The sequence below is a fragment of the Portunus trituberculatus genome, chromosome 28, assembly GCF_017591435.1.
Source record: "Portunus trituberculatus isolate SZX2019 chromosome 28, ASM1759143v1, whole genome shotgun sequence".
Lineage (NCBI taxonomy): Eukaryota > Metazoa > Arthropoda > Malacostraca > Decapoda > Portunidae > Portunus > Portunus trituberculatus.
Genome location: NC_059282.1, coordinates 7,834,639 through 7,858,436, shown reverse-complemented (window position 1 = coordinate 7,858,436; position 23,798 = coordinate 7,834,639). Strand labels below are relative to the sequence as shown.

The 23,798-nt window shown below is 42.5% G+C and overlaps 2 protein-coding genes across 8 annotated transcripts in view; one reads left to right on the top strand and one right to left on the bottom strand.

Moving 5' to 3' along the window:
• Positions 1–19,353, top strand: part of LOC123510214 (semaphorin-1A-like) — a 356,881-nt gene extending 337,528 nt beyond the window's left edge. Inside the window, exons 6-19 of one of the 7 annotated variants that reach the window (XM_045265144.1) lie at positions 1,566–1,673; positions 5,532–5,619; positions 5,789–5,893; positions 6,040–6,273; positions 6,459–6,661; positions 6,908–7,053; positions 7,159–7,293; positions 7,425–7,592; positions 7,858–7,988; positions 8,883–8,930; positions 9,806–9,907; positions 10,555–10,788; positions 14,055–14,250; positions 14,419–19,353. In XM_045265144.1, coding sequence (XP_045121079.1) covers positions 1,566–1,673; positions 5,532–5,619; positions 5,789–5,893; positions 6,040–6,273; positions 6,459–6,661; positions 6,908–7,053; positions 7,159–7,293; positions 7,425–7,592; positions 7,858–7,988; positions 8,883–8,930; positions 9,806–9,907; positions 10,555–10,788; positions 14,055–14,250; positions 14,419–14,587 — 2,067 coding nt within the window. In that variant the 3' untranslated portion in view covers positions 14,588–19,353. Of the gene's footprint in view, positions 1–1,565; positions 1,674–5,531; positions 5,620–5,788; positions 5,894–6,039; positions 6,274–6,458; positions 6,662–6,907; positions 7,054–7,158; positions 7,294–7,421; positions 7,593–7,857; positions 7,989–8,882; positions 8,931–9,805; positions 9,908–10,554; positions 10,789–14,054; positions 14,251–14,418 lie in introns of all 7 variants that reach the window. The other 6 variants (XM_045265143.1, XM_045265145.1, XM_045265146.1 and 3 more) reach the window with 6 other exon arrangements.
• Positions 19,354–21,597: 2,244 nt separating this feature from the next.
• LOC123510352 (histone-lysine N-methyltransferase SETMAR-like) lies at positions 21,598–22,588 on the bottom strand. The gene is made up of 2 exons (XM_045265428.1): positions 22,534–22,588; positions 21,598–22,400 (listed from the first exon to the last, which is right to left on the bottom strand). Exons 1-2 carry the CDS (start codon positions 22,586–22,588, stop codon positions 21,598–21,600), a joined length of 858 nt encoding a protein of 285 aa, XP_045121363.1.
• Positions 22,589–23,798: the final 1,210 nt, after the last annotated feature.

The window sequence follows — 23,798 nt, the reverse complement described above, 5'->3', positions numbered from 1 at the left end:
TGTGAGGAAAAGAGGGAGGTGATTTTGTGCGTTTATGTGGAAGAGGGGAGATGCGATGGGTGGGGTGGTTGGAGGGGAGAGGGTATAAAAGAGAAGCAGGGGAAAATTTTGTGACGTAGAGGCGGCGCCGTTATCTGTAGAGGGTATTAGGTTGACTATCCTGGTCTAATTGTGGACTATTAGACGTCTGGTAAGGAAGAACGAGCCATAAAATCTCCTCTCGACAATAATTGCGCTGGTGGATGCGTAGTAAAGACTTCTATTTAATTTGCTCCTTTTTTCCAACATACCGCTGCACCCGCAAAAAAAAAAAAAAAAATGTGGGAAAAATAAGAGTAGTCCGCATTTAGCATGATTCAGAATACATTTTTATAATCACTTAATCAAGCGTATCACATTACACTCCCCTGGATTACATTACACGCGCAACCTAACCTAAATGGCATGCAATTTGCAACACACGAACTCTGCAAAGAATCGAGTGAGCGCCGCCATTAGCTTTTTTTTTTTTTTTTTTCTTTTTCTCCCCGGACGAATTTTCTGCAGAATCTGTACTAGACGATCTTGAGGAATGCGGGATGGGTAGCGGGGCGCATCTTCTGTTCGGGGACGCTTGGAGGCAATTAAGGGCAACATTCCCGCGATTCATGGCGATCAAACGGAATCCTGATCACGCCGGCAAGGAAAAAAATCGCGGGTGACATCAGTGGGGGCGTGAACTGCGGAGCGCGGCGAGGTAGGTTAGGCAGGGGAGGTAGCAGGGGAGGTAAGGGACCATTCTCCAGGACTGTTCTCTAGGGTGGCCCAGTTGCCCTCAGGTCCCGTCTTCCCTCCGGGTTCTAATGGGTTGGTGGCCGCGGCGTCAGTGTCTCATTACCATATAATTGGGAAGCGACTCCTCGGAAATGCAAGCCCCGTAGCCCCATCCAGAGTTCGCCCCCACCCGTACACTGGGCCCTCTGGCTCCCCTCACCCAGCCCACTCACCCCAACATCGCCTCACCCACAGTTCAGAGTTGTGGGCCTGTAGCGGGATAGCAAGAGAGAGAGAGAGAGAGAGAGAGAGAGAGAGAGAGAGAGAGAGAGAGAATTTTAATCCCTGTTATTTACGAGCCTACGTAGTACTTGTTCAAATTTACTATATTTTTTTAACATAATAATACGCTCACCCTCAGCTTTTCAGTACAATCTGCTACAAAATTTTACGCTGTTTTATAAAATCACACCCACACACACACACACACACACACACACACACACACACACACACACACACACACACACACAACAGCAGCAGCAACAGCAATATCAGGTCCCCTCGCTGCGGTCATAATCTGTTCGTCGTCTGTAATTTGACGTGATTCTCTCCAGTCAGCGTCGTGCAATTCGCCGTGAAAGTGGAAGATGGAAATAAGCCTCCGTTTTTGGCAGACCCTCGATCCCCGCGCTGGTTACACACACAGGCGGACTTAAGCTACGAATTACACTGCTTACTATTGTTTAAGATGGAAGCAAAACACTACACTCGCTAAGGTATTAATGTGGCTGTGTTTCCTTCTTTTCCAGGACGAATGTCAAAACTACATCCGAGTGCTGGCCAAGGAGGGCGAGGGGCAGTTCCTGGTGTGTGGAACCAACGCATACAAGCCCCTGTGTCGCCAGTACGCCCAGCAGGTAAGACATTGCACGCCCACAGAGAGAGAGAGAAAGTGAGAGTGAGAGAGTATGAGTTTATTTTAATTGTCAGTCTATATTCATGTGCTTTTCCTTCTTTTTCCTTTTTTTTTTTTACGTTATCAGTGTCTTCTTTCTTATCATAAAACGAGGTACACAGACGAGGAGGCAAACAAACACAGACAGAGACGGAAATAACTCTAGATTCTCGGATATATGTGGATACGATACCTTCCTCTATACACCCACCTAAGAAAGATATCCCTAGACTTTACTGGGAGCGCCTCGTCCTGGAACCCCTGCTGGGAGTAACGATGCGGCCTGTGTGAACGCTCCTAGCACTCCACAGTCCCACAAACCTTCCCTGTAGCAATCAGAAAGTCACCTCCTTCTTAGATCTTTACCCAGATAGGAAACCTTTTCTGTAGCTATCAAAAAACCACACTCGTCTTAGATTCCTCACATAAACGTAACAAACATTTTCTATAGCTATCAAAAAGTCACCTTCTTAGATTCCTTACCCAGACAACAAAACTTTTCTGTAGCTACCCAAAAAAAAATCACTCGTCTTAGATTCCTCACACAAACAACGAACTTTCTATATTACTATAAAAAAAAAAACTCACTCAATTTCTTCCTCAGTGTTAAATTCATCGATCCTCTTTATAAAACCAACCCGAGAAGGAGGATCAAGTTGTACGCTTTGGTTGTAGATTCTTGGCGATAGTTTTGACTCCCTTAGGTGTCCGAGACAGTGAGTGGTAGAGGCCATAACAAGGCGGCCTCGTCAGCGTCTCCCCTCGCTGCTGATCCGCTGCTTTACATATCGAGGGAGAAACGTTAAGACGCCGAGGGGAAAGTAAAGGCCTCGCTTCTGCCGTCATCCCTCTTCTCGCCTTCTCGCGCTTCCCCCTTTCCCTATTCAACCTCATATTCTTCTCGTCCCTATTCGCTTCTTCCGTTCTTCCTCCTGGGGCTGCTGTTTCGCCTTTCCTTTTGTCTCTTCTGTATTCATCCTTTTATTCCTTTCGTTCCTATCCTATCTCTCTCTCTCTCTCTCTCTCTCTCTCTCTCTCTCTCTCTCTCTCTCTCTCTCTCTCTCTCTCTCTCTCTCTCTCTCTCTTTCTGTGTGTGTGAAGCAGGATCTGACCAAGAAAACTAGATATGAACAGCGGGATATTCTGATCCTGACGGAGCGATGCGAGGTGCGACACATCACCCAGGATGGTTATTGTGGCCGTGATGGACCGCTGGGCTGGAGGAGGTAATCTCACCTTAATTGGCCCGAATCGTGATGCCTGGTGAGGTCTCGAGGAACATTATCTCGACGCCAGTGCTCCGAGAAATCTTGATTTGGCTCAGGATTAAATTCACCGAGAGTCAGTTGGTTTGGTCGGTCCGGCAGAGTAATTGTTTTTTGCAGGCTGGCTTGCTCTCCGTGGCCCTGACAAAGGTTAGCGGTGGAGGGACGGAAAGGATGGACAGCCACGTCAGTTTGAGGTTAAAAGATGCATTGTTCTTTCTCGCTCTTGTCATGAAGGTTAAGTACGAAGTTGCAGAAATGGAACAAGAGGATTTTTAAGGATTTGTCGAGTTTGTAGTGTTGTGTTTTGATGTGTTTTATTATCTTCTCCTTCTCCTCCTCTTCCGCTTTTTCTTCCTCCTCCTCCTCCTGCAGTGCGTGTATCTGCAGTCTAGGGAATGAAAATAGTGAATGAGAGGTTCCTAATCCCATGTAGCACCATCATTTTTTCTTCCTTTCTTTTTTCCATCGCCAGCGCAAAATAGAATGCGAAATAAAAGCGGTGACTGCGACACACACACACACACACACACACACACACACACACACACACACACACACACACACACACACACACACACACACACAGTCTGTGCTGTAACCTGAATATTTATCTCCTTTTTTTCTTTTTTACGTTATTGTTGGACTTTGCTTCACGTTGGCAAGATACAAAGAGAGTTATGATTGATCGCTCTCTGTTTAGCGTACAGCGCCTCCCTAACTCCCGAACTGCTGCTCTCTCCTGCCTCTCTCTCTCCCTCTCCTCTCTCTCCCGTCCCAGCCTCCTTCCCACCCCTCCGCTTCGCTTGCCGGTACAGAATTATTTACACCGTCACGGGGATGTGTGAGTAACGCTGACATTTGCGCAATTATTTCCCTAAAGTAATGGTGTGGTGAGGGTACGGCCGCGCGCGTCCCGGTGGTGGTGGCGGTGGTGGCTGTGGACGGGGAAAGGGAGGGGGGGCGCCGACCCAGTAATGGCTCCCGTGTCGATACCTGGGCTGTAAATAACGGGAGAAAATTTTGGAAAGCGGGAAAGGAAGGCAGACAGGGAAAAAAATAGGAAATGTAGATGATAAATTCGTGTTTTTGACAAGGGAAGATTAAATATGAGGTGAACGTATAAAGCGACACCTCATTTTCTTTTCTTATTTTAGGTTTTATCTCGGTTTTTATTTATCATCTGAGGTAATCTTTAATACGATACGCTGTTCACAAACCACCGCGGTAACTAGATGCTGGCAGAGTGCGGGATGGAATAGGGACATTAGCTGAGAGGAGCTGGTGCGCAGTTACAAAGAGCATCAGTTATGGGAGAGAGACGATCATTTACTGAGGACAAAGACGGAACAAAGTGTGTCGTTGAGGAGGCTGTGCACGAAGAAGTGTCACCGCTAGAGGAAGTCGCTGTGGGTTTTGTTTGGCACAAGATAGCGTTCATTCCATCCTCCTTCCTTTCTTCCTTCCCTAATCAATGCTTCTGCTTCAAGTAATGCCCCGGAAGCCTCACCTCTTGCACCACTAATCCTGACACTCAGCTTCTGCGACGCCAAGGATCACGTGGCTGGGAGAGCGAGGCGCAGACACATTAATTACAAGTTCTCGGTCTCAGATTGCACCGCATTGCTTGGGATTCTAAAGCAAGACGTGGGTGAACACGGCAGATAGCGAACTTTGCTTTCCTCTTGCCAATGGACTTATAGTTTAGATTTGTTTCTCTTGGTAAACTGACGCGAAACAATCCGGAATAGCGAATTGCAAGCGTGATGTTGTTCGGATGTGTGCACGCGTGTCAGTGATGGATGGCTGGGGCGGCGCGGGGTGACGGAGCGCCTTAGGATGGCTCTGTATCCATTGATCCCTGACTGGCTAATGTTGTCACAGGACCTCCCTGACCGAACACCAAGCTGCGTATCCTCATTTGTCATGCACATGGCCCGGGGGGAGGGAGACATACACTGCCACGTCCATCATCCCCCGGGCGTCCTCCCTCTGATTGATTCCCAGCTCAGCGATCGGACGACGCTCATCCCGCCAGACTGTTGACTGGCGCTGGCAGACTGACAAAACCAGTTCCACTCCAGTTGACTATCAGCCTGACCATCTGTGCGGGAGACAGTCACTAATGCTGGAGGGTCGCCGCACGCTTCATCATTATGCTAATCGACAGCATTCGTAAGCGGAGTACGTCCGTGGTCGTCCTGCAGGCAGTCGTTTTGCAAGCTTCTAATGGTCACTGCCTCTTAATGCCGGGATATTTGCAAGGTCTTCTCCATGTTGAGTCCAGAGTTTGCCTCTTGTTTTTTCCCACGTTTGTGAGATAGATTGTTGTTGTTTTCATTTTGATCTGAAGATAAGTCGCTTGTGCTGGAAGAACACGAGGCCTCAGCGCAAGACGAGTGTCCTGTCATCTCTGTACTGTGTTTGCGGATTCCTCTGCATTATAACCCGTGTAAATGATATACGATTGAAGTGACACGTATAATTGAGGAGTCTGTTTGTACACTGACTCTTGTTAACTGGCATTTACTTACATTTGTGTGTGCTATCTACAGGCGGATGGCAGCTTCAACTTCACCGAGCAGAACGGGGCTGGCAAGTGTCCGTACGACCCGCGGCACAACTCAACTTTCGTCTACGTGGGTAAGTTTTTCCGCCCCTCCTTTCACTAAGCTGTGCCAAGAAGGAAAATAAGGTGCTCTCTTTAGCACATAATGATGAGTGAAATATTACCTTTATTCTTTTTATGCTGGTTATACTACATTGGTTTCGCTTCTGTTGTTGACAAGTTTTTACTTTTTATTCCGTGCAGATGGCGAACTCTACTCCGGGACTGTTGCGGATTTCCAAGGTACAATTCCGCTCATTTTCCGACAGCCCCTGAAGACAGACCACAATGACTACAATCAGCTCAACGGTAAAGTGGCTTTTTTATGTTTCGCGCGCTTGTAGACTAATTGACGTAATCTTTAAATAATACTGAGTTTAAACTTTTATTTCAAGATTCCTTTAAGAAACGAGTCCTGTAAACTTACTGATAATCTCTTATTCTCTTCAACGCAGCCCCGGATTTCGTGCACTCCTTTGACTACGGGGAGTTTGTGTTTTTCTTCTTCCGGGAGACTGCCGTAGAGTACATGAACTGTGGCAAGCGTGTGTACTCCCGAGTGGCGCGGGTGTGCAAGAGGGACCGAGGCGGAGGACAGGCGCGTTTCAAGTCCTTCTGGACCTCGTTCCTCAAGAGCAGACTTAACTGTTCCGTGCCTGGGGAGTACCCGTTCTACTTTGATGAGATCCGTGAGTGTCCTTGATCCGTTATTGAAAGTTATGTACCTAGACTGATTTGAAGGCTGATTTGTAAACCTCACACGGTGCTGTAAGTAGGCAGCATACTTGAAGAATAAAGTGGCTTACCTGTGGATGGATGGATGGATGTGAATTGTGTTAGTTTCGACTTGAAAGAACATTTCAATTTGTTGCAGAGTCGACCACGGATGTCATCTCTGGAGTATATGGCGACGAGAGGCATGAGCTGATCTACGCAGTCTTCACCACGCCCTCCAACTCCATCCCGGGGTCAGCAGTGTGCGCCTTCTCCATGCGTGCCATCCTGGACACCTTCGAAGGGGCCTTCAAGGAGCAGGAGAACATGAACTCCAACTGGCTGCCTGTGAAGCCTTTCGAGGTAACACAATGAAGATTAACACTTCCTATGCTGTCAAAATAATTCACTAGTTTTCTTTTCCTTTTTATGCATTTTTTATACCTGGCTAAAGGTTTCCCAATAGTACATAGATGGTTTACTCTTGCATTTCCATTTGTTTGTGTTTCTTCACAGTTTTTCATGACCACAATACCAAAAGGAATATTATTTATCACTTTCATGTCACAAACTCATGAACATCACTGAGGGTTGTCTTCCCATCCACAGGTTCCAGACCCAAGACCAGGCAGCTGCGTTGAGAACAGCCAGACCTTGCCGGAGGACAACATCAACTTCGCCAAGTCTCACGCCCTGATGGATGAGGCAGTGGCAGGTTTCTTTGGTCGGCCACTCCTCATGAAGGCTTCTTTTGAGTAGGTTTTAAGCCTTCCTGTAATGGTCACACATGTAGATTTATGAAAGCAATGAAAGCGTTAGTGTGGTTGTCCACTTGACTAAATTGATCTTTGTAATTCCAGGTATCGCTTCTCCAAGATAGCAGTCGACCCACAAGTTACTTTCCTGGACGGCAAGACTGTAGATGTTCTCTTCATTGCCACAGACAATGGTATCATATTCAAGGCAATCAACACCCAGGCATCACCAGGCACAAGGTACAGACAATCAACACCATTCCTTCTGCACACCACAAGAACCAACAATAAGTGGTACTTTAGAATAAAGCCCTATTTGTTATACATTTCACACACTGTCAGTCCTGAATAATGTTTTGTATCCACAGTAGCATCGAGCCTGTGGTGATAGAGGAGATCCACGTGTTTGAGGAGCCAGTGCCTATCGTGAACCTCCAGATTGCCCACCAGAAAGACGGCAAGAGTAAACTGATCATCATCACTGACGACGAGGTGAAGTCTATCTCACTCCATCGCTGCCAAAGAGCCACCACCTGCAGGTACATTATTGCCAACAGCATGAATATTTCACCAGTCATTTTTATATATTATGAATCCTGTGCTCTTGAGGTATTGTACAGTGGGTCATGAGACTTTTTCTTTCCACATAGAGGCCAACAGAGTCATGAGTGTTAATGTGTGGTGCCTTGTCTTGGCCATTCTGGCATTGCTGAAAGATAAATCAATCTTTCTACTTTTGTATCACATACCATAAAGAAATTGTAGAAATAAAGATTACGAATCACATTCTCTTTGTGTCAACAGTGCGTGTGTGGGACTGCAAGATCCTTACTGTGCCTGGCATGACGCACACAGCCGCTGCGGTCCACTAGAGCCTCAGATTGCCGGCCCCATCTTCCAGAATGTTTCTGGCTACCATCAGCAGTGTCCATACAGTAAGTAGCAGGGGACTCAAGCCTCCCAACCTGCCCTTTGTAGCCTAATGTGATGTATCCTTAGGCATCGTCTGTTTTCCATTGTTTAACTCTTTGTTGCTATTTTGGCAAGTTCAGAAATGCTGATAACCCTGCCAGTAATGTGAGTCCTTTGTCCCTAAACATATATAGCGTCCTTATTAGTAAGTGTATGTCTATTACCTTTTGACAAGGATAATACATTCCTTTAGTATAGAGATATTCCACTTCAACCCTTTCCTGTTGAAGATTTCTAATCAAATGTAGAAATTTCTCTTCTTAAATAACAAAATGAACCATTAGTGTGATAATTATAATTTTTCTTGAATCATGTTATTACTCAGTCAAGCAAACTTACTAGACCTTACTTGATAAACATACAAACAGTCTGAATTTTAGTTGTCACTTACTACTAAAAATATTAACATTATTTTCATAAGTTTATTTGAAGACAATTTTTGGTAGATAAAAGTAATGTGTATTCAGGAAAGGGTGAAGGCAAATCATATTGATAGTTCAGTTGTATGCCATTTATAGTAAGAAAAGAAAATTTAGTAGTATAATCCCCAAATATTTTATTTTAGTAATCCATTAGTACTTAAGTTTAATGAGCAGTGCATTACTTGAGTTTCTTTTAACCTGGTTAGGAGGTCACTCACTCATGAGTCGCCTTCTTCATGCATGTCTGCTGCTTCATGTATATAATTATGGATGTTGATTGATCTTGTTAAAGACCACATTTATAATTTCAAAAAGCTGCAAGAGCCTCGTTGTTAGTGACTGAACAATTAGCATCAAAAGGCAATAGACAGTGAATGTTCTCGTGTCCCTCGTGTCTTGTTGCATCAGTGCTTAGCATGGCGTGCTTCATTTCAGGCACCGACAGTGAAACTTTGAACCCTCCCACGCAGATACAGACAACTGGTAAGTCTTGAGTGTGTGTGTTCTGTGATGGCAGGGGGAAATGCCTTGCTGTGAGGGAAGTGTGAGCTTGATCAAAACAAGCAATGCGGACTGGCAGCATTTCCCCCTGTGATTAACATTTGTGTTCTCACTATGTTTTATATGTATGGAAATCACTATTGTTAAGTAAGATATTAGTCTGATGTATTATGTGTTCACTTTATGGAATGGGGGTTTCTTTTTTATGTTTTGTGGTAAACTGGTTTATTGAGTGTCCACATTCTTGGTCACTGCACAACACAGCAGCACCTCACTACTGTCACCCCTTCCCCCACTGCCTCACCTCACCCCACACCTCAGCACAGCTTTACTACCACTGTGTGTATCATAACCGTAACATTAATTTTCAATAACATACTATCCAAGATATCCATTGCTACATGTTATTGTTGTTTTAAGGAAATGTGTCGTACACATCTAATGTTTTATGTTGAATTCAGTACCACATCTGTCTTGTGATTAAATGTGTGCTAACTTCAGAACTTTCACTGCAACTTAATAACAGACTGGTGTTCCGTTAGCAGTACAAGTGTCAAAATGTTCCCATTAACACCAGCATGCTTTCTCAGCTGATATGAAGAAGAGGCACTTCATGTATAATCTTACTATACTATTTTAAATGCTTTGAGAGATAAACTCATATGGTCCAATCCATAAAACCCTGCGTATTATAAAAGAATTTATAAAACATCAACATAGTACACCACCTGAAGACTCCATAGAAATCCAGCATGTAAGCACCATGCTGTGTCCCTCGGAACTTCAATTCCCTCTTGACACAGCTACTTGCCTCAGGACACACCTAATTGTTCCTTTGGGTTGTGCTCCCCTCACAGAGGCCCCAAGCCCTCCAGAGGTTGAGACGTGTGCTCCCTGTGTTTGTCCTGAGCCTTCCTCTCCACGTCCGCCTCCTGTTACCGATCCTGTGCCCACGGAGGGTCAGTTGTGCCATGTGGTGTTGCACACATTGCCATGCTGTGGAACTCAACCATTTCATTATATGGTGGTGTTTATCAATATACCAAAATCTTAATTGTATTGAGGATAAAGCCAAGGCCATGGTATGGACCAGAGCATGGCAATGTGTGTGGCAAAATGTTATGCTCTGAAGTTCAACAGGGCAATAATGAACTCACCTTGTGATTTCAGGATAAAAGTACAGTTGTATCCAATGACACTGTTTCCTGGCACTACTAACCCTGCATGAACGTGCTTACATTGTATTTGTCTCTGTCTCCGTACACACATCTTATCATCCTTAATGTGTAAGGTTTCTCTTCTCTGCCGCTGAATTTCTTCCACACACATTTTTCCCATAGCATGATTGACACATCACAGTAAAGGAGTGGTTTGTATTGTAAACCAAAATATTGATTCAGTTCATGAGTGTATTTCAAAGATGGATGCAGTCTAAATATGAGCCTCAATTATAAGGCTCTTTTTCTTTATATTAAAATGAACTTTCTTTATCACAGGGATGTGCTTTTCCTTGCATGATGGTGATGGACTCTCCTGTGCTTATGTTATCCTTCATCTAATCAGCTTATGTCTTTACATTTTCTGATGACACAAATTGTCCCTGCAGGACCTGTGGATCACTCAACCATTTTTGATACTCTGCTTGAGGAGGATGAGACATCCCTCGAGAGTAATAAAATTCCCCAGCTGCCGCCGGCTCAGGAAAACAATAAACGCTTGGGCGGTGTTCCAAACAGTGTCCCTCAAGATCCTGACCTGGCCAATGATATCCTGCTGGACTCCATAGGAAGAGAGACAAACCAGGATGTTGGAATAGCTTATGCTGAAGGCGGGATCACGGGTAAGCCTAGTCCACCACACATAACAGCAAGGTCATGGGAAGACATCACTAAAGAATTCCTAATATGGGCTAAATTTTGTTTTCAGTATTGTATATGTCTAAGCATCTTTATTAAAGATGTGATAGCCTATATTAGGAACTCTGAGTCCTAACTTCAAACACTCATTGGTTTAAAACAGCCCCACTACCTCTTTTGTAATGGTGTAGTTTACTTATCAGTAATGCAAGTCCTCAAGTTGTACAATTTGCTTCAGTAATGTACAGTACCTCATTTTATGCAAAAATTGCATCTAAAAAATAAAGGGAACATATTCAATTTGTAAATATTGATATGCTTCCTGGGATAATTTTTGCTTTTTGTAGAAAATATTTGTATATGAAAAGCTTAATGTAGTTTGAGGACTGAATCATGCATTGTGGGTCTTTGCTAAGGCTCGCAGCCAGCCCCTGCCCCCTACGAGCCACTTCCATGTCTCCCTGACCAACTGTTACTTGCCTGCCCAGCCTGACCCTCTCCGTCATTACCGACTTCCGACTGCTGCTTAGATGTTACCTAATTTCTTTCTTTTTACTTACTACTTCACCTCTCTTAACTTATGCCTTTTCATTTCATGTTTTCATTATACATTCGTTCAGCTGATTAACATTATTTTGAGTGTGCATTGCTAGTGCATGATTCATTACATTGGTTATGTTGATGCATGTTTCCTTGTTTTAGCTTGTTTTTAGCACACAGGCCTTATCTTGAAGAGTAGTTATGATGCTTAGTTAATAGTTTTCATCATACTCTTCTTAACTCTGTCTTTCTTGGTCTACAATATGTAATAGAATAGTAATGCCTTGCCAGTTGTTTGGTTAACCAACCAACACTCACAGCGCACAACTCTTCCTGTGTAGCACTCTGTGGTAACTAACCAGCCAATGACTGACATGGAAACACTGCAGTGCATGCCTCCCTACATTGTGCATCCCCTAATTAGCTAAAAAAAGAAAATAGTCTAGTTTTGCATACAAATAAATGCCAAAATAACAGCGACAATGACTGGACCGTTTGACTGATTTTTGTGCATTCTCAGTTTTGACATTTGTTTCATTATTTGAATGCTAGTGAAAGTATAGTGCTGACGAGTGATATGTATGTATGTTTTACATATGTATCTCGCTCCTCAGGAGTCCTTTTTTCACTTTGGTCGTAATGATACCATAGAAAAACATTGCTAAACACATTTCTTGATAATATTCTTCTGATAGAGCCCCGTCTTATGGTGAGTCTTAGATTCCAAGACCTTGTATCATCTGCTCCAAAGTGTGGTGTGAAGTTTTGTGTTCCAATGTTGTCACTCCTTCTGCCTGCCTTCTTATCTGTTGCAGAGAGTTGTGTTGTTGTAGCTTTTTGTGATTCCCTTTTTGTCTTGCACCTTCCATGTTTTTTTCTCAAGGAGATTAGTTGTAGATTCTTGTTCCTGTATTTTATTGGTCCTTTGTTTTCAGTAGCATTAACAATATTATATGATAATTAACATTTTCCTTTAGTGTTAACACCCATGTCTGTCAGATAGACCAATGAAAGATATTCCATCATAGTTTTAAAATCTCTCATAACCTTTAATGAGGCATAGTTTATAGAATACCTGTGTACTAAATCATCAAAGATCATTAGAGTCTCCCTGTGCCCTCCCATCCCTAAATAATACCTACTCTGCAATAATAACTTCCATCGTGTGGTGTTCTTGGCTTCTGAGTGCTGTGATACTTTAGCCTGCACTGCTTGGTCTGGGATGCCTAATATCTAAACAGCTCAAGCTGAAGTCTTCTAGAAGATTGATAGTGTTTTCAACCATCATGTCACCATCATCACACCTTCCTGCTGTCCTTCCTTCTCACCACTTGTGGGTGTTTCTGATGTGAGGGAGTAAGGGAAGTGAAGGCAAGGCAGGCAGAATGGACTAGGCTTACATCATTAATGTTTTGCATTCATGGTCTCATTTAATCTCTTAACAGGGTACAGTTCACTCAGCTGGTATTCTGGAGCCATATGAAGCATTGTCTTTGTAGACACAGGTTTCATAACTTTACTAAATAATAATCTTGTTTTTGTAAACTTTTTCAGAGAAAGCTCCATACCAATATAACCAGTGACTCACCAGGAGACTTGTCTCTTCTACACTGTTAACACCATCATGTTTTATCATTTCCTCTTTCATGAAGTTTTTAATTAAAATCCACCACCACAGTGAAAAATATAATTCCTTATGGACATTAATTACTTACCCATTCAGTTGTTGAGTCAGCTACTGGTGATGTAATGGTCCTCCTTTCATATTAATATTTTTCAATTTCTCAAGTACATGACAACAGTGATAGGTAATGGACTGACTAGCTTAAGAGTTTTAACTAATTTGCTGTTTTATGAAAAAATGTCATGGCCTCTGATTTATTCATTGACATGGGTGTTCAGTACATGAGGCCTGCTGGCTTGCCAGCTACCAGTGACATCACTGTTAGCTGGGGAGTTAGAGCATTGCATTTGTAAAAACTTCAGTCTCAAATGTAGTTGTTTGACATATTCAACTAAACATCTCTAAGCCCGCCATTCATTGTTAATGTGAAAATCCTGTTCAGACAACATAATCACAACTCTTCTTTATTGGGACAAATATAATGCATGCATATTTGGGAAGTGCTGGTGGGATTGCTTGAGTGTCAGTGTAGTAACCATTTTATTGGGTCCCACTTATCCAAGCAGCCATTCCTCACATTGTTGAGTGCCTTGATGACCTGCATGTTGTTCACTTATCTTAAGCTTCCATGGGACAGCTTCATGTGAGAAGCATGGTGAGTAGCTAGAGGGTTCACTACAGATAGTGGTGTGGAAATATTTCATCCACCTTAGCCAGTGGATTTTGCAAACTGTTTTTCTTGTTATCCTTGTTCCAGTCACTGCTCCACACTTGCTGTTGGGTGCTATCCAGTTTACTTCCACACACATTTTCAAAATATTTTCACAACAAAATATGTCTTTGATGTTTTCTTTTCCCTAAACTTTAAAAAGAAGTTTTCTTTTGGCTGTTTTTATTTTCAGAATGGGAGATAGATGAAATTAATTGAAAAACATTAGTCTTACAGATTCAATGAAAGTAGATACAAAGGCATAATTCTGCTCACATATTACATTGTATGTTGTTTGCTGTCCAGCATTCCATCATGAGGAACATGAGTAAGTATAGACTGTTTCCTGAGGAGCCTTTCCTTCCATCTCTCTCCAGGTCCCGTGGTTGGAGCATCACTTGAAGGTCCTCCCATCTACTCTGCCGAGACGCTTGCCATTGCTGTCACCACAGCCTGTGTGGCCGCTCTTGTCATTGGCTTCATCTCTGGCTTCCTTTTTTCTCGCAAGTGCCGGGGGGACGAGTATGCTCACACTTACTCAGAAACTCCCTACCTGGACTCAAAACTCAACAAGTAAGTTGTCTTTCAATAGATGTACTGTCAGCTACAGTTAAATTATAGTATCATGTTTATGATAACTGTGATTAGTTAGTTGATATACACAAACTTTGATTTTTTTTTCTTCTTTTGCCAGTTTACTTTAAAAATGCTGCCTTACTAATGACACTGTCTGTGCCTCAGGAGAGACAACTTGGTACCTGCGGCGGACCCAAACATGTACACGGCCAACAACAAGCACATCAACAACCTGGTGACCAACTATAACCCAAAAAACATTAATGGCAAGTCCAACACCAACACCACCACGGACAGCAAGCTGCTCAAGCCTGCCAAGTGTGCCTACATCTGAACCACCAGGGAGCGTTGAGCCTGTTGTTGGCCCAAACCGTTTGTATTTCATTAGCCTAGCCAGAGTGTACGATCACTGTTGCCTGTTCATTGCATGGCTCTGGGGTTGTCCTGGAAGGAGTGTCTGTGTGCCGAGACACAGAGGCTTGCTACCCCACAACACTGTGTTCCTTTTCATTATTTGTTGTGGATGACATGGAAGCCTCAAGCTAACTTCTCTTTATGTGATGACTGTGGATGATCAGTGTATGCTTGTTACACACTTGTAAAGGCTAAGTTAATTAAAAAAATGTATATGATACTTCATTTCCAGTGGAACATGCACATATTTAAAGTATATTCCACAAAGTTACAACCATGTAGAGTGGAAGAAAACAAGTGAAAAAGACTTAGTTTATGACAACAGAAAACCTCTGCTTGTGTTTGGTGGAAGTGATGTGATATGTGATGGACACAGTATGACACAAGCCCAACATTCCACTCCAGCAGTGACTGTGAAGGTGATGGCTCAAGTAAGTGTAAAGGAACAGAATGGCATCAGTTGTTATGGCAGTGTTTGATATTAATGAAAACCAATGTCTCTGATGAACTGGCAAATGTGTGAGCATTTTATATTTTGTTATTGTATATTTACATAACTGTATTCTCTTTATTGCAAGGTTATGTTACTGAGGGGAAGCTATAAACCAGCAGTGTAACATTGTAATTTGATAGGATTATGGTGGCAGTCAGGCCAACCAGGCCATGTTAATAAAATACATAATGCAGTGTGAAAACTGCATTATAGATAACAACATATGTTGTGGTGACACATGCATTTTTAAAAGTTTATGGCATGACACACTGGAGAAAATTCCCAGGAAGTTCTAATTTTTGACAATTTATTTAGAAATTATTTGGAAAAGTGAAAATTATTTGAATCAACATACAATCACTCTTCATTCTTGAGAGAAATTAAGGCAACATCACAATTTTTAGATTGAGGGATAGAGTTAATGAAGTGCATTTTTGACAGCACATAAACTAGTCACATGGCATGAAGCCTTTCCAAGACCTAGTTTACAAGTCCATCCCTCCCAATACGTGGACCTGCAGCTCCCTGTGACTGTCACTGTAGTGAGCAGCTCCTTAATGTTACCTAACCACCTGGTGGCAAGGATAGGCCAGATAGATAGCTTAAATTGCCCTGTCACACTCCACCGCGTGCAAACCTCACCGCTGTATAAACTAGCCTGCAGGTACACCATGACCTATACACATAGTGTTATCCAAACTATAGCAGTTGTGTCATTCATATGTTGACTCCCTTGTCCAGAATGGATCACATGTGTTTCCCACCGAAGTACATGTAAGGCAAGTGGCAGCGTGGGTGTTAATAGTGTGAGTGGTGGGGGAGGTGGTGTGACAGGAGAGAAACTAATGTGTGTTGGTCCAAAAAATTTTCATATTTCTGTTGACATTATGAATTTATAATTGGTTTTGAAGGGCTCTTTATGAAAGATCAAGGAGGCTATTTCTTCAAAAGTTCATTTGACACAATCATATTGTCTGAAAATATTGATTGACAATGTCACTCCATTGGTCAAATACGTATGGAAACCATCTTCCTCTTGTGAAGATGCAACACATTGCTGGAAAACTGTGGCAGCTAAGCAATGTACATGTATTTCCCATCATATGAAAACCATAATACAAGCTGCCAACATAAGAGTGTAAGTGCCACAAGTATTAATATTGCAACCTCATTGTAATCAAAACCAAGCATTTTTATAGGAATCAGAAAGTAAAATAGCTTCCTATATTTGTTTCTGTTCACAATGATAAATACCTAATTTTAGTTTTACATTGCTGACAAATTAAGTTTGATTAAAACTTTAAACTAAATTTCATGAAGGAGTCACTGCTGTGCTCCTGCCACACCATGCTGTGTCTGGGGAGGCTGACAAGTACATCATTTAGTGCTGGCTTGCTGTTGCAGCTTTTGTTTTTAAATGGCTATATGCAGAGATCTTTGTTTAATGTCTGTCAAGAAAACATCATTCATCAAAGATCAAGTATTTTAATTTCAATAATGTGGGAGTGAACTAAGGAACACACAAGTGTCAGTCAGAAGTGCATAAGTGGATGAGACAGTGTCCACTTTTGTATTGAAGTCATTGCTGTGAATGTATTCCTTGGCTAACACTTGAAGCAGTTATCTGTGGACTCGGACGGTATGGTGATCCATTATTAATGTGGATGTAGCAGCTGGGTGTGAGGCTCCCTGCTGCCTGGCATCAGCTTTACCTTCATCGGTTCACCTACCAATTAAATTATGGCAGCCAGAGATGTTATAATTCAGCAGAACCAGTGGGCCACTGTTTATTCAAAATCTGTTGTGGTCAAGAGCCACCCAAGACACACACATAGACTCAAGTAAAGCCTATAGTGTCGTAAAATTAACCCAGTGTTAAGTTCTAGCGATCTATGGCATGTGGGGATGAGGGAACCCAGGTTGGTAAAGTCAGTGAGATGTATTTGTATGGCAAATGTAGAAAAGGTGCTAACCAATGCTGCATTTTGGCAGATGTAATTTTGTACTGCATGCATCCCACCTTATGATTATTCAGTATTACTATCCTGTTCTTGAATTGACAATGGGTAACTGCTGAAGGTCAATTATTGCCTGAAAAATGTTATTTAGTAATGCAAAGAAAGTATTGATTATGATAATCATCCTGCCCTATCAAGGAAAATTATAGGAATCAGCGTAGGTGCCTATCTACATATAGCTCCAGAAAATGGTAGGTGTTGCATCCATATAGATGCCTTATGATACTATGTCTGTATATGTCGCCCTGAATATCTGTACATTTACTGTTATATTGTACATAAGTGTGTGTAAGGTGCTGGTGTCCTGAGTGTTGAGGGCAGGTGGCATGTATGAGTGGTGAGTGTTAGTGTGTGGATGCTGGGAGGCAATGCTTGCTGCTGAGCCTCCCTGGTGGCCCTGAGGCTGGATCAGAGGGACACAGGACAGCACTCCCCTGATGTGGATCACCTTCCACAAACACTGATCATGTAATCTTTTTCTTTTTTTTTTATACAATTTTTGTTTGGCCCAATGTGTACGATGAGTGGTTGTTTGTGTATATATTACTGGAGTGTGTGGATCTGTATGTGTGCATGCATGTATGAATGTAGGCCATATACAAGTGTGCATGCAGATGTGTTACAAAATTAAACAAAAATATAACACTGAAATACCATATAAAACTATATTACTGTTTGTGTAAACTCACATTATAAAAAACAGTAATAACTACCTTTTAAGTATTATACCAGGAATTCACTGTGTCACACTTGCTCTCAGTTAAGAAACTAAGCTTTCATTTTATTTAGCTGATGATTTGACAGCTTCTAACTGACTTGCTTTCACCTCCCACGTGCTTCCGTGGGACACTCACACATGCTGTCACTGCCGGCGCTGGGCCCAACACTCTCAGTATACATGTACTCACTTATTCTTGTTCCTCATTTGTACTCACTCTATAAAAGGAAAAAACTCAATTTTGTTATAAAGTGTACTTTTCCAGGTATATATTGAATTTGAATTAGGGTGAATTTATTTTATAGTAGCAAATTCATAACACTAAATTTTGACTGAATTATAGGAAGCATCATCTCAGGAACATGGTGCATCATTATAGAGAGAGATTGGGTTTAACATTATGATTACATAAATGGTAAATGAGAAGTAAGTGTATATTGAGAGATGTACTATCCTCTTGCCTTTGAATGGAGTCTTGCTGTGGTGGGAGTGGATGGCTTTGAGAACAGGTGACAGTCTCCTCTGATAAGTAATGAGCCTCCACACCACCACCAGGAAGCTGATGATAAAGCGATAACTTAACACACACTTGCAGCTCCATCACTGAGGCATCAGGATACACGATGCCTTGCAGCCGGGTCATATGGTTTTAGCTATGTTGATATTGTAGCATTTCTATGTTTTGTTTCCTTTTCCTTCTTTTCTGCTGCCAAGATCATCTCGCCTACACCTCTACGCCCTCATGTCCCGAGGCTGTAAATCGGTAACGTTTACAACTGTGTAAAACTTAAAAGAAAGACGTTTAATGTAATCTTAATTATAAGTAATTTTGGACCACAAGTATCATTTAGCCTGACAAATAAGTAGTGCCTTCATAAGAAAGTTGACATGTTAGGAGAGCCAAGGCTGTAGAAATCTCATATAAATTGTTGTTTGTTTGGGTGAGAGATGTTATTTTTGGAAGTAGCCAGTGCAATATTGGATGATTGGTAGTGATGTAATGCCATTCAAAATATTTAGACCATTCATTCAGTGCTATTTGATTGGTTCAAGTTATAATATTTAAGCAAAAACTAAAAAGTCTTGAGACAATATGATCTATGTAAACTATATCATCCTTTTTTTTTTCCTTATTTTTTTATTTTTATTGTTAGACCTATTCCTTTTTTTCAAATGTTGAGCTGTATGGTTTCATCACATGGCATTTCTAACCTGTGCCCTGCCCGTCCATTGCCACATTGTGCGGGCATTCTTGAACCCGTTTAGATCAGGCCCACCTAATCAGTGCTCATTGTCAAATCTTCAGTCTTAGGCTAGCTCTGTACATATATATAATTTTAATTAATTTTGTATATTAGGCTGGTCCCCTCCATGAATAACCAACTTTTTACTCTACTGTAAATATTGCCCCATTACATAAACTATGCAAAAAATTTGTAATAAAATCGCAACAAAGATTTGTTTTTTTCTGCTCCTTTTTCATTGGTGCTGATGTACAGTAACAATTCCTGGCTACCACACTCAGGTACTGATTAAGGAACTATAAAATTATTTAATAATGGTATGCAATATGTTCCTACTACAGATACATACAGACTAGATAGGTAAAGGTAACATTAGAAGAATATTGTCAGTATACTTTTTTTTTTTTCCATCCTTTCCTTCATCCCATTGTGTATAACAGTAACAGATATTCTATAGCTGGAATAACATAAATACTAATATTTTTGCAGTATTTGGTCATCCTCATTAAATAAAGAAGCAACTAATTAAAATGTTATGCACTAATTTGGTTTATTCAGATTATGACTGATTCACTGGAAACTGGTGCTACAAATGTGACCGCAATAGCTATATATAAAATAAACGAAATGAATTGCGCACATTTCTATATCAGATAACAGTATATCGAAAAATTTCTGAAGTTTTTATTGCCACCCTAAACCTTACAACTAAGGGTGGATCGCATGATATCCACTGGTTCACTCAGTGGTTCACCAGCGCATTAGTCTGGGATTCACTCAGCGGCAGTCGGCTGATCGGCTCTTGTATTCATCAGACGTGGAACACTGCGGGGGAGAATGCTCAGGACAGGGGTGTGTCCGTCTTCACTTGTCCTGTTTCTTTTCCTATCGCCGGGAGGTCAGGTGTTGGTTATCTACTGAAAGTGAAGTACAAGATGGTCAAAGTGGCAGTCGCAGAACACAGTGAAATTTGGTAAGTAATTTGTTGAAACGTGTACAGTACATTTTAAGCGATGGTTATAGCTTACCTTATTCGACTGCTCGATGCTCCAGTCATCATATGAGGTTTATTTCTTGGAGTAATAAGAACATACGGTGCGAGGGTGTAAGCAATAATGTACAGGAATAAGATACATCGCAGAAATAATCAATTGTGCTCAGTTTTCTGTAGTCTCGTGGAACTTGACGAATGTTAGACAGTTGACCATTTACCTGCAAGTAGTACGTAGTATCGGTGGTAGAGATGGCTAGGTTTCTGTTAGGAGCTTTGCATATATCTTTACTATTTATCAGATGTTGACATTCATGCATGTAAGTAATTGCGAAGGTGCAATAATGGTTTATGTGGTAATTAATGGTATGTGTGGCGTTCAAGCAGATGAACCACTGTCTCGAAGCTCGGTGACAAACCACTCAAGGGTCATTAGCGCGTCACGCCACATCTACCTGTCGTTACAAAGTCATGGAGTCGTTGAGTGCATTTTTATTCACCTGTTAATGTTTTCACGAATGTCATGAACTTCACTGTCGAGTGTCTTCACATTCCTCATCATACACCTCACTTGCACGTCTTACGAGCGGCACTCGATCCAAATACGCCCTTACCTCCACTTTGACCGAGCGCCGAGCGGACGTAGCCTCTTTCCGCATGGTAAGTGCTGATTGGCGGAGGCTCGCGCCATTACGTCCCTGAAGAAGAGACTGGCCCTGGTTTCCACCTTGGCGGATAACTCAGCCACTCGTCTCCTTCACTCCTACTTCTAATAGCAATCTACGACGCGCTTTCTGACGCGAGTTAAGTGTTAGCAAGCAGAGGAACTCGTCGATGCATACCGAAAACGCAATCCACTTGTTTCTCACGATTTGCACGTCATGTAACACGTAACAACTGGTCGGCACACGCAATTCACTCGGAGGGAAATGGAAAAGTTTGTTCAAAATTTGTAGGCTCGCTGGACACACGCTACTCACGCGTCGAGCTGGGTATGCATTTCGCCATCGCTATTTAGTGTAGTGGCAGATAGTCAGTTAACTGGATATGTTAGCAATGATTTTGCAATTAAATGGGAAAGCGTGCAAGGAGTTTGATGTAGTTAGCTTGTCAATCCTCACACAGAATTATAGTGAATGAGGGAGACTGTGTGATTCAATGAGAACAGGTGCTTGAAATGACTGCTATGCATAACTACGAGAGTAATGACAGTGAGACCATATATTCTAACAGTACAGAGGTAAATTCAAACCGTGGCCTACATTCCTTCAAAGTACTCCCCCCCTGCCTCTATACAACGTTCCATCCTCCTTCGCCACTTCATGAAGCAGTCACGGTACTCAGAAGCTGGTATACCTCGTAGCTCTGAATTGACTGCTCGTGCCAGGTCTTGAATGCGGTGAAACAGCTTCCCTGCGATCGCACCCTTGATCTTTGGAAACAACCAAAAATCACAGGGAGCAAGGTCAGGTGAGTAGGGTGGATGGGGGGAGAAGTGTGATCCCCTGCTCCTCCAGGAACTGCTGAGTGAGGCGAGCTTTGTGGGGTGCAGCATTGTCGTGGTGCAGCAAAAGGCGCGATCGGCGGCGGCTTGGTGCAGACTTGGCCTGATGTTCCAGGACTTGAGGAAGGACTTGGTCAATGTAGTACTGGGCTGTGATAGTAGATTGTTGAGGCATTACATCCACACACATTGGTCCCTGAGAATTGAAGAAGATTGTGAAAAGGCGCTTCCTGCTGCGAAATCCTTCCTTCAAAATCTGAGGTCGAGGCTCTTCATCACTTAACCACACCATGTTAGATTGCTTATCTCTGTTGGTGAAGAAAGAAATCCAACATTCATCTCCAGTAGCAACATCTGAGAACCGTTTTGGACCATTTGGCTCGAACTCAGACAGCCAATGACGACAAATCCGCACCCGTTCGCTTTTCTGCTCTTCCGTTAGCAAATGGGGTATCCATCGGGCACACTTCTTCCTCAGCCCTAAGTGTTGATGCACGATGTCATGTGCACTCCCATAACTGACGTCAAGCTCCAAGGATAAGAACCGAAGAGTGACTGTTGGATCCTCGTCAATGATGGCTCGCGCACGGGCAGTTGTTGCTTCGGTCACGGATGTCCGAGGGCGCCCAGAGCGATGATCATCTTCCAGCTGAGTTTTCCCGGCTGCGAAAGCTCGAATCCAGCGGGAAACAGTTTCAAGTGATGGAGTAGAATCAGGAAAAACTTGCAATAGCTCCCCTCTGATCTCCGATGCTTTTTTTCCACCTGGTGAAGGTGTAGAACCTGCAACCTTCTTTCGAAAAATCCATGTTTCCGGTTAGAGGGAGAAACCAATACTGACGCAATCGAACAGCGCAACAAGGAAATGCGACCCAGGCAAACGGCGACAAGTTCAAACATGCTGCAACAGGCATCACTTGCTGCCCCGCGCAGCCCTCCCTCCTAGCGCTCATAGTCTCTCGGCTACGAGTCCTACTGTCATTACTTTCTGATCACCCCTCGTATATTACATACATTTTTATATCAAACAGCAGTGTAACTGAATTTCCTGAAGTTTTTTTTATTGCTACTTTAAACCTTACAACTCAGGGTGGATCACATGATATCCACTGGTTCACTCAGTGGTTCACTCAGCGGCAGTCGGCTGATCGGCTCTTATCCGTCAGACGTGGAGCGCAGCTGGGCAGGACGGCGTGTGTCTTTTGCTATTGCCGAGAGGTCAGGTGTTGGTAATCTACAGAAAGTGAAGTACAAAATGATCAATAAGTGGCAGTCGCAGAACACAGTGAAATTTGGTAAGTAATTTGTTGAAACGTGTACATTTTAAGTGATGGTTATAGCCTACCTTGTTCGACTGTGCTCGATGCTCCAGTTATCATATGAGGTTTATTTCTTGAAGTAATAAGAACATACGGTGCGAGGGTGTAGGTAATAATGTACAGGAGTAAGATACATCGCAGAAATAATCAATTGTGCTCAGTTTTCTGTAGTCTCGTGGAACTTGACGAATGTTAGAGAGTTGACCATTTACCTGCGAGTAGTAGGGGTAGTATCGGTGGTAGAGATGGCTAGGTTTCTGTTAGGAGCTTTGCACATATCTTTACTATTTATCAGATGTTGACATTCATGCATGTAAGTAATTGCGAAGGTGCAATAATGGTGTATGTGGTAATTAATGGTATGTGTGGCGTTCAAGCAGACTGAACCACTGTCTCGAAGCACCTTGACAAACCGCGCAAGGGTCATTAGCGCGTCACGCCACATTTGCTACAAAGTCATGGAGACGTTGCGTGCATTTTTTCCACTCGTCTTCTGATTCCTGGGAAATTAACTTATTGGCATGTAAAAGTTTCTATATCAAGAATGGCGGTTGGTTAGAAAAAGGAAGATAAAATAAAACTATATATCTTTCGGCTCTCTCTCTCTCTTTTATTGACAAACTATGTGTGAATTTTAGAGTGGAAATTGAATGAGGAAGTATTGGTACAGAGAGAGAAAAAGAGAGAGAGAGAGGGGTTGAGGAAGGAAGGGAGAGCAATAGATGAATTAGAAGGGTCGGTCAAGTCACACATGTGGCCATTCAAATGCTAAGTGAAATGTGGCAGCTGGAAGGACTCGAATTCCCTGAGAAGCCACTCCAAAAATCTGCATTTAGATTTGGAA